The following is an 11111-nucleotide window of genomic DNA, read 5'->3' as shown; positions in this document are numbered from 1 at the left end:
GTACTTATCCCTATCCCCTCCTCTCACAGGTACCTACCCCTATCCCCTCCTCTCACAGGTACCTACCCCTATCCCCTCCTCTCATAGGTACTTACCCCTATCCCCTCCTCTCACAGGTACTTACCCCTATCCCCTCCTCTCACAGGTACCTACCCCTATCCCCTCCTCTCATAGGTACTTACCCCTATCCCCTCCTCTCACAGGTACTTACCCCTATCCCCTCCTCTCACAGGTACCTACCCCTATCCCCTCCTCTCATAGGTACTTACCCCTATCCCCTCCTCTCACAGGTACTTACCCCTATCCCCTCCTCTCACAGGTACTTATCCCTATCCCCTGCTCTCATAGGTACCTACCCCTATCCCCTCCTCTCACAGGTACCTACCCCTATCCCCTCCTCTCACAGGTACCTACCCCTATCCCCTCCTCTCACAGGTACCTACCCCTATCCCCTCCTCTCACAGGTACTTATCCCTATCCCCTCCTCTCATAGGTACCTACCCCTATCCCCTCCTCTCATAGGTACCTACCCCTATCCCCTCCTCTCACAGGTACTTATCCCTATCCCCTGCTCTCATAGGTACCTACCCCTATCCCCTCCTCTCACAGGTACTCACCCCTATCCCCTCCTCTCATAGGTACTTACCCCTATCCCCTGCTCTTCTTGTAGGTCTTTCTAAAAACATTATTCCCATGTCCCTTGTTATAAGTACAAATATCCATTCCAGATCCACCTAGAGAGAAATACTACTTAGGTACTTCCAAATTCTTGGATCATATGTTGTATTTTGTTATCATGTACTATTCATTTCTGTTGTGCATTCTGCAGGTCCATGACCTCTTTGCTGAGTGATGACGAAGAGCGATATGTCTCCTCACCTGAGGGTGGTGATAGAGAGATGAGACACAGACCCCACTCGGCACCACTGAGTTCTGTGTTTGGAATCTCTGAGGATTCTGTCTTCAACATGGTCCAGAGAGGCCAGTCGCAGAGTGGCATCGTACTGTCATCCAGTTGGAGTAGACGGGAGAAATACAGACCTGTCAAAATACCAACGGACACCAGGTTTATGATGGGTATTGTAGAGTTGGTAATGAACCTTCTTAACTCCAGATTGGCTGAGCTAATGCGAAGTTTCAGTCAGGGAACTCTAGGTCCTTCGTCTGGTAGTATCTCAGCAAGTCAGCAGTTTGCCCAAGAAATGCTAAGCATGGTGTCTGCTAAGATGTATTCCCATGCCATAGAGCATATTGCGCACGGCTACAAGTCTCCCCTTGAGTTAGAGAGGGAGCTTGAGGCCATATTGGGTCCTCTGGCTGGACAGGTTATAGTCATCATCATAGATAGCATCTTTAAGGCTAAAGCCAACGGAGGAAACAAGGGACGAGCGACCAGCCCCTTGACCTATTTTCTCACCGCCGTTTCGGCAGAAATACAAAGCCTAGTTGTTCAGAGATCGGCTAGCAGACCGTCCACCAGACTGTCCAACAACGACCCACTGCTGAACATTTCCAAGTCAAAGGTCTTAAGATCAGTTCTGCTCAAAATGGCAGAACTCTTTGGCCAAGGTCCAAGTGAAACCTGTCTAGTTCCAGTAGTCCAGAGTCAGTCCGACAACTCTGTTTGCGACTGGACTCTGAATGCAGGCACCGTTCATCCAAGTCAATTTCTGTCCCACAACAGAATGTCAGAAGTGTCATCCGATGTTGTGGATCTTGTACTTGAGGTTTTTGGGATAACAGGATTTTTGGATAGCAGGAGCCCGTCAAGGCCACAGAGTGCCTGCTCCTACAACTCAGCTAGTGGAGCAATAGATATGAGAGCTTGCTGGGGACTTGGTCAGACAGGTGTCTGTCAAACTCAGACCCTTTGTCTCTGAGAGTCAACTCTCCACCATGTCCATGACAGATCTGTCATATATTTCTGACTCCACCTTGAAGCAGTTGTGTTGTAGCTCTGCTGTTGCTGCAGCAACGGTCTGTCAAGCAATCAAAATGGAGCTCGAGAACCAGAGACCAACCGACCTGTCAGCCAGAGACCTACTATCGTCTCTGGTAGAGAGCATTGAGGACATGGATATTTCTGACATCCTCCAGGGCCCGTCGGCCATTTTGGAGGAGGCTGCTATGATTAAGCACCCAGAGATCTCCACCTCGACAATATACAGGTCTCTGCTTCTCGACTCATCTCTCGCCTCCTCTAACATGGTCACTGAGAGCATTATCTTCAACAGCCCACGCCCATCAGAGGAGAATGTGAGTATTCAGAATGTGCTCCCTGTTGATAAAGTTGACATCCTCCATGGTCAACCAGTGGAGGGGTATATCGTCAAAGCTGAGCAATGCATCACTCAGGTCATTCAGGATGCAGCTGTGACATATACTAGCGTGCTGGATAAAACCGACACTGGGAAACTGTCAGAAGTTCTGTCTGTCTGCGTTTCCGCTGAGAATATTGAGGATGCATCCTCTGATCTATTTGGTGGAATTATTTCCGACCTGCATGAGGTATCTGAGGTCAATAAGACCTCCATGCGTACGAAATCAGGTCGCAAAATGTTCTGGATGGAAGTGAGTTCAGGTTCCCAGAAGATTTATACCAAAACCCTGGACAAACTGAGGAAGCTTTTCACCTCTCACCTTCTCACTGAGGGAAAAAATACTCCTGTGCAAATTGAGTTATATGACACTGGACTACTTGTAACTGAGACCACTGTGGAGGTATCTCCTGTACAGAAGACAGACAGTAATACCTCTTCAATGTCCTCAGCCCACCAGCTCACCCTCGACACCTGCACTAAAGGGGTCATCAAACAGGTGATCTCGGTGCTGAGGGTGGAGACTTCAAAGGAAGTCAAATGCGAGAGCATGTCAAATGCATCCTTCGACTTCAACCAGAAGTTGGACTCTATAATTTCGAAATTAGAGAGCCTCACCATTTCGAGTGACGGGACGTCAGCCAAGATTGCCAGGCTCACGCGATCTCGTAGTGCAGCCAGCAGATCCTCTAACATTTCCATCCAGAGCTTTCACAGTGCTGAGTTCCAAGCTACGGCCAAACTGATTGTGCGTGAGGCCATTCTCAGAGCTGCTAGCGAAGCCAACTGTTCTTTGCCACAGAGCATGACTAGCAGCACCTTCTCACACCATGTGGTTTCTACAACTGAAGATATAGTGAATATGATCATGCAAGACCTTGAAAGTCTATCCCGGTACACAGTGGAGGACACAGACTCCTTCCCACTAGGAGAGAAAAAGCTGCAGTCCCAGCTCAATCCCAGAGTTGTCTTTGACACCTTATTGGATGCTGCTCATACCATGTACCACAGAGTAAAGGATAGACTGAACGTCTTTTTGTCTTTTCCACCCGTGTCAGTCACCACAGCCAAAGATGTGCTGGACTCCACCCCTGTGGAGACACTCAGATGCTCAAAGTCCCCTGACACTGCTCTTGTTAAGGACAGGAGCCGCCCTCCGTCTGTGAGAAGTGAGAAGCCATTTTCAAAAGTCAGTTTGACTAAAAGGTCTAAAGCCCTTGTGTCTTCGAGTGGCTCCTCCACAGACCACCATGTAATTGACACATGCAGTGAGGATGTCACTCTGCCTACCAGGAGTATGTCAGTTGTGAGCGACACCAGTTTGAAGAGAACCTCTCCTCTCCATGGTAGTGGATTGAGTGCAAGTTGTGAACCTCTTGTGGCTCTACAAGACGGAACAGTGGCAGTCAGCCAAGAAGGCTTTAGCAAAACTGCAAAGGAGACGCTCAGCTTGATCCTAAATGTGATCAAGTGCAGATTGGCCAACTCTGAGAGTTCATCTGTTGGGCAGAATGCAAGGGAGGAGCTTCTGATAACCACTAACATGTTAGACTCTCTACTGGAGAGCCTTGACCTGTTGCCTGACATGAGTGCTGCCAATGAGATCACAAGGACAGAATGCCATACCTCTAACGCAATGGACAAGACAGGTTCACAGTCAGCGCTTGTGAATCAACAAGAAATAAACATATCTGACACCAGTCTCATAGTGAAAACTATAATGGACACATTGAAGACAGACGACCCAGAGATGACTTCAGCAGAAGAAAATCTGGATAGACTCCTGTCAATTGAAGCCCTTCAAGATGCGTCTGGCAACCTGATCGCAAAGGTCCATGGTCTCATTCAGGAGATAACCATAAGCCGCCAGCTTCAGTCCACGACTGGCCACAGAAGCCTCTCTCAACCAGCTCTGCCAAAGCCAGCACTGAGGAAGCTGTCAAAGCACGATGCGTCAGAGCTCGTTTACAGCTTTGCCCAGACTTCTGTTAGCAGACTCCTGGGGCAGTGTTTGGTTAGGCCTATGCCACCCACCGCTGACAGGGTTTTGGATCAGGTCATCAAGTTGATGACAGACATGGTGATGGACAGCCTGACTGATCTGTCCAAGTCTGCAATGGAGGATGGTAAGTGAAAGTACCTCTTCATCTGCATAGGACTTCATTGTAACATGATGCTCACTACATTGCATTTTATGATGTGAACTTTGCTGTTTGCGTCCAAAATGGCACCTTCTTCCATATTTAGTGCACTACTTTTGACCAGAGCCAGACCCTATGGGCCCAGTTCAAAAGTTGTGCACTATAAAGGGAAGAGAAGGCCTTTTGGGACACAGTGACTGATTTCCATTGTTGCGTCCTCTTCTCCCAGTTATTGTACCCAGGTCGGTCACACCAGCTTGCTCTTCTTACTCAGACACCAGCAATGCTGCAAGTGACATCACTCATGGTATTGTGGCTGACCTTAATGCTACTGAGGAATTCCCTGCCAGGGGCCTTAGCCCGGCTGATGTAAAGGCTGACGGCATGGCCCGCCTTCCCTCTGCCAGGGGGGAAGAGACTAAGAAGAACAGGAAGTGGCATTTCCTGCACAAAATTGTCAAGATTCCAAAGATCAGGATTAAGGTAGAGGGCTCAGTGTCTTTAGATTACCTCTGTAAGGCAGGGCTGAAATGTACCCTACATATTCACTAAACCCCTATTGTCTCTGCATTAGAACAATGCTGTTGTCATTGTCTTTAGGAGGTTGAGTGAGGCCGCTGTAATACAATCCTAATACACATGGGAGCGAGAGAGTCAATGGATGTGTTCCAAATTGCACCCTATTCCTTATATAGTGCACTACTTTTGACCAGAGCTCGATGGGCCCTTGTCAAAAGTAGTGCCTTAAGTAGCCAATAGGGTGTCTTTTGGGATCCATGCCATATATTTTACACAGGCTCAGTTGTCCTGATGTGTTTTGTCAACAGCTGTTCAAGACAAAGGGGGAACCGAAGAGCCACCCTGAACAGGATTCTCTGCCTACCAAACGTCTCAGAGAGACTCGTATTTCACAGGGTAAGTGATAAGCATCGATAATGTCATATTGATGTATCACCCTATGGCCAGCTTGTTAAAACGGTGACTACAGATACAGGCGGACAGACAGATACACACATTCATTTTCTGATTATGAAATATTATTTTCACAGATGCTGAGTGTGAGGTTCCATCCACTTCCCCACCCAAAGAGGACCTGACAACCACACTGGCCCCTGCTCCCCAGGAGTCCCAGTCCCGTAAACGCCCTCTCATAGTCAGGGTGTTACGAGCTATCTCCAGAGCCGTCTCCAAACCATTCAGAGAAGCTTTTGGGAAGAAGAATTAGCCAAATGCCAGATTTTATTACTATTTTAATCAGAGCCTTTATTTAATAAAACATTACTGCATGGATTTCTGTCTATAGTCGTCTTACTGTTTGTGCAAGGTAATGGTACCACATTGTCAAACGTAGTTATAGTGAAGCACTGTTTATGATTATTGATTGTGGAAATCACATTTTAATACAGAAAAGATGTCGTCACATAAAGACAGACATATAGGAGAAAACTCCGTAGACTATTCACAAGATCAAGACACAACTAAAGCCATGAATGGATCATATTATTATACCTTTATTTCAACAAGGAACACAGACTGAGACCAAGGTGTCTTTTACAGCTGGGCCCTGCGTAGACATGTTACACATTCAGTTTAGCTACAATGATTAAGAAACTACACAAGACAAACAAGACCATCACAGATAACACACAAATACAGCAGCAGATTATTACGTTTGCACACAGGTTATTCCCCTAACAGCACAATAACTTGCATTACCCGAAAGTTACAAGCAATACAGAAATAAAAATCCTCCAATGATTATTTAAAATGGGCAACAGGGGGACAAGAGTCTCAAATTTAAGTTTAGTCTGCAGGCTTTTCCATTGGCAAGGAGCGTAACAGGAAAAGGCAGCCATACCCAACTCTGTGGAAATCGCATGGACCTCAAGTGTAATCCATGCTTGAGACCTGGTTTTAGGAATTCTAATTCTAATATTGATGAGTGATGATAAATAAGATGGTAGTTTATTCAGAAGTGCTTCATAGACAAACACGAGAACATATTCTCGTCTCATGGACAGCGAAGTCCCCAACCCACATTTTGATACAAAACACAGTGGTGAGTTCTGTAGCTAGCGTCCGTAATAAACCTAAGTACTCAATGATAAATAGCATCCAGCGATTTAAGTGTGAATGCCATAGCATGCATGTAGATAATATCCCCATAATCTATAACAGACATAAAAGTAGCTTGCACAATTTGTATTATATTTGTACAGGACAAACATGTCCTGTCTCTATAGAGGAAGCCTAGCTTGATTTTTAGCCGTTTACAAAGTTCGTCAATATGCATTTTAAAAGACAGTTCATCATCCAACCATATCCCTAACTATTTATATGCAGAGACCTGATTCATTCGAGAACCATGTAAGCTCTTGTAAGTGCAAGTGTATTTTCAACCAACTTTTTGAACCTATTAAAAATCATAAAATGTGTTTTCTTTGTTTCTTGTTTTAAATGTACATTTTATTTTAACAATTTTAAAACAAGATGAACAGAGAACAGTTGTTACACTTTCTATGAAGCCCATATATATAATGCATACACTCAAGTCATACACTCATAATTACTTAATTACTTAGTGATTGAGTAGGCTACATAGATTTCATGACTAGAAGCTCAAAAGACGAAAACGTCTTTTTTGTTGTTGTAAATGTACATTTGCTATCGTAAATGTTAGCAACAGCTCCGCAGGATGCACGGGGGATATGGTCACTAGTGTAGCCAGGAGGTGAGGCCTCATTTAACACAGTAAATTCATCAGGCTAAAGACATGTTTCAGTCAGGCCAATCACATCAAGATTATGATCAGTTCATTGACTATAATTGCCTTTGAAGTAAGGGATCTGACATTAAGTAGCCCTATTTTGAGATGTGAGGTATCATGATCTCTTTCAATAATGACAGGAATGGAGGAGGTCTTTATCTTAGTGAGATTGCTAAGGCGAACACCGCCATGTTTAATTTTGCCCAACCTAGGTCGAGGCACAGACACGGTCTCAATGGAGATAGCTGAGCTGACTACACTGACTGTGCTAGTGGCAGACTGGCTAACAGCCTTGCCTGCACCCTATTTCATTGTGGAGCTAGAGGAGTTAAAGCCCTGTCTATGTTAGTAGATAAGATGAGAGCACCCCTCCAGCTAGGATGGAGTCCGTCACTCCTCCGCAGGTCAGGCTTGGTCCTGTTTGTGGGTGAGTCCCAGAAAGAGGGCCAATTATCTACAAATTCTATCTTTTGGGAGGGGCAGAAACCAGTTTTCAACCAGCTATTGAGTTGTGAGACTGCTGTAGAGCTCATCACTCCCCCTAACTGGGAGGGGGCCAGAGACAATTACTCGATGCCGACATCTTTCTAGCTGATTTACACGCTGAAGCTATGTTGGTGGTGATCTCTGACTGTTTCATCCTAACATCGTTGGTGCCGACGTGGGTAACAATATCTCTATACTCGCCAGTTTTAGCTTTAGCCAGCACCATCTTCAGATTAGCCTTAACGTCGGTTGCCCTGCACCCTGGTAAACAGTGTATGATCGCTGGATGATTCGTTTTAAGTCTAATACTGCGGGTAATGGAGTCGCCAATGACTAGAGTTTTCAATTTGTCAGAGCTAATGGTGGGAAGCTTCGGCGTCTCTGACCCCGTAACGGGAGGAGTAGAGACAAGAGAAGGCTCGGCCTTTGACTCCGACTCGCTGCTTAATGGGGAAAACCGGTTGAAAGTTTGTCGGCTGAATGAGCGACACCGGTTGAGCATTCCTACAGCATTTCCCTCCAGAAACCGTGAGAAAGTTGTCCGGCTACGGGGACCGTGCGAGGGGATTTATACTAACGTTACTATCTGTACTTACTGGTGGCACAGATGCTGTTTCATCCTTTAAACACTGAAATTACCCTTGCCTAACGATTGCGTCTGAAGCTGGGCTTGTAGCACAGCTATCCTCACCATAAGGCGATCGTTCTCCTGTATGAGTACAGCGACTGCAATTAGAAGGCATCATGTTAATGTTACTACTTAGCTTTGGCTGTTGGAGGTCCTGACGAACCATGTCCAGATAAAGCGTCCGGAGTATGAGGATTCTGTGTTATGCACTATAGCCCGTTACCATATGTGATTTAATATTATCTGCTGTTGGCTTGTGTGGATGTATGTGTTATGCAACATAGCTGACTTGAACCATTGTTCAGTTTCAGGGCCATGGGCCTTTCTCATGATGGAAAAATACAGAACTGTGCAATGAGTTGGGGGGGGGGCACATTCAGAACAGTCTTTTGTTAGATAACAGGAGCCTGATAACTGCATATTCTACACAGCTACAACGACTGACCGCTGAAGCGCTTAAGGGGCTGGGACCAGCCTCTGCGCCAACAATCAACTATAGGCTGGGTGAGTCTAAACCACGCCCAGTCTACTCTGACAGGCCGGCTCGGAAGCAGGAACTACTGTCAGAGTATATTAAATATCTTTGTCAGGAACAAGTCAGTTCTGTTTTGCCCTGCGAGGTGGGACAGAGAGCCCATATATACGAAAATTGCATTTAGCTAATAAAAAAAAGCCTCATTGTGATATTTATCCTGATACCAGATTCGAATTGACGCAACCCTGACACGAGGGGAAAAACCAAAAATATAAACGGTAATTAAAAACCGTAAAGTTGTCATGTAGCAAAGTAGGCAACAAAACACCGCAACACGTAAACAAGTCTGCAAGTTGTGACCGGAAATGGCGTCAAAATGCTGTTGAGGTATCATGTGATGCTACTAGCATAAATGGACCAACACTGAGCACATGTAGCTTAAGTCAATTGGTAATTTAAAACACAGGGGTCTGAGTAATATTGCTGGCGCATGGATATAATGCAAAATAAATGTTGCCATCACCCCAGTTACTCAAGTCAGGTCATACACCTCAACTCCAAGTAGGAACCACCAAAACAATACAGAGGACACAAGTATTACAGTTAATGTTTAATTGAGCCAAAACAAGCAAATGCAGTTACACACTGGACTAGAGTACCCATGAACTCTTGCATGTCCCACGTCAGATATCCATGGCGTCGTCGCCAGACGGGCCGGTCGCAGCTTCAGAGGTGGCGGCGTCGCCAGACGGGCCGGTCGCAGCTTCAGAGGTGGCGTCGTCGCCAGACGGGCCGGTCGCAGCTTCAGAGGTGGCGTCGTCGCCAGACGGGCCGGTCGCAGCTTCAGAGGTGGCGTCGTCGCCAGACGGGCCGGTCGCAGCTTCAGAGGTGGCGTCGTCGCCAGACGGGCCGGTCGCAGCTTCAGAGGTGGCGTCGTCGCCAGACGGGCCGGTCGCAGCTTCAGAGGTGGCGTCGTCGCCAGACGGGCCGGTCGCAGCTTCAGAGGTGGCGTCGTCGCCAGACGGGCCGGTCGCAGCTTCAGACGTGGCGTCGTCGCCAGACGGGCCGGTCGCAGCTTCAGACGTGGCGTCGTCGCCAGACGGGCCGGTCGCAGCTTCAGACGTGGCGTCGTCGCCAGACGGGCCGGTCGCAGCTTCAGACGTGGCGTCGTCGCCAGACGGGCCGGTCGCAGCTTCAGACGTGGCGTCGTCGCCAGACGGGCCGGTCGCAGCTTCAGACGTGGCGTCGTCGCCAGACGGGCCGGTCGCAGCTTCAGACGTGGCGTCGTCGCCAGACGGGCCGGTCGCAGCTTCAGACGTGGCGTCGTCGCCAGACGGGCCGGTCGCAGCTTCAGAGGTGGCGTCGTCGCCAGACGGGCCGGTCGCAGCTTCAGAGGTGGCGTCGTCGCCAGACGGGCCGGTCGCAGCTTCAGAGGTGGCGTCGTCGCCAGACGGGCCGGTCGCAGCTCCAGAGGTGGCGTCGTCGCCAGACGGGCCGGTCGCAGCTCCAGAGGTGGCGTCGTCGCCAGACGGGCCGGTCGCAGCTCCAGAGGTGGCGTCGTCGCCAGACGGGCCGGTCGCAGCTCCAGAGGTGGCGTCGTCGCCAGACGGGCCGGTCGCAGCTCCAGAGGTGGCGTCGTCGCCAGACGGGCCGGTCGCAGCTCCAGAGGTGGCGTCGTCGCCAGACGGGCCGGTCGCAGCTCCAGAGGTGGCGTCGTCGCCAGACGGGCCGGTCGCAGCTCCAGAGGTGGCGGCGTCGCCAGACGGGCCGGTCGCAGCTCCAGAGGTGGCGGCGTCGCCAGACGGGCCGGTCGCAGCTCCAGAGGTGGCGGCGTCGCCAGACGGGCCGGTCGCAGCTCCAGAGGTGGCGGCGTCGCCAGACGGGCCGGTCGCAGCTCCAGAGGTGGCGGCGTCGCCAGACGGGCCGGTCGCAGCTCCAGAGGTGGCGGCGTCGCCAGACGGGCCGGTCGCAGCTCCAGAGGTGGCGGCGTCGCCAGACGGGCCGGTCGCAGCTCCAGAGGTGGCGGCGTCGCCAGACGGGCCGGTCGCAGCTCCAGAGGTGGCGGCGTCGCCAGACGGGCCGGTCGCAGCTCCAGAGGTGGCGGCGTCGCCAGACGGGCCGGTCGCAGCTCCAGAGGTGGCGGCGTCGCCAGACGGGCCGGTCGCAGCTCCAGAGGTGGCGGCGTCGCCAGACGGGCCGGTCGCAGCTCCAGAGGTGGCGGCGTCGCCAGACGGGCCGGTCGCAGCTCCAGAGGTGGCGGCGTCGCCAGACGGGCCGGTCGCAGCTCCAGAGGTGG

The 11111-nt window shown here is 49.7% G+C and overlaps 1 protein-coding gene across 1 annotated transcript; it reads left to right on the top strand.

Moving 5' to 3' along the window:
• The first annotated feature begins 1860 nt into the window (after window positions 1-1860).
• Window positions 1861-5746, top strand: LOC149984383 (uncharacterized). Its single transcript, XM_090221125.1, has 4 exons — window positions 1861-4444; window positions 4734-4942; window positions 5287-5374; window positions 5509-5746. The coding sequence occupies exons 1-4, from the start codon at window positions 1897-1899 to the stop codon at window positions 5682-5684; spliced, it is 3021 nt and encodes a 1006-aa protein (XP_090077251.1). The 5' UTR covers window positions 1861-1896; the 3' UTR covers window positions 5685-5746.
• Window positions 5747-11111: the final 5365 nt, after the last annotated feature.

This window comes from Oncorhynchus mykiss, chromosome 3 (assembly GCF_057628025.1).
Source record: "Oncorhynchus mykiss isolate SJ-2025 chromosome 3, ASM5762802v1, whole genome shotgun sequence".
Classification (NCBI taxonomy): domain Eukaryota; kingdom Metazoa; phylum Chordata; class Actinopteri; order Salmoniformes; family Salmonidae; genus Oncorhynchus; species Oncorhynchus mykiss.
This window is presented reverse-complemented; position numbering and strand designations above follow the sequence as displayed.

Bases quoted from the DNA above. Each gene is read 5' to 3' on its own strand.
- LOC149984383 (XM_090221125.1), top strand. From the start codon at position 1,897: ATGTCCATGACAGATCTGTCATATATTTCTGACTCCACCTTGAAGCAG. The intron at 4,943-5,286 runs GTAGAGGGCTCA...TTTTGTCAACAG, and splicing joins TTCCAAAGATCAGGATTAAG to CTGTTCAAGACAAAGGGGGA. The intron at 5,375-5,508 runs GTAAGTGATAAG...TTATTTTCACAG, and splicing joins AGAGACTCGTATTTCACAGG to ATGCTGAGTGTGAGGTTCCA.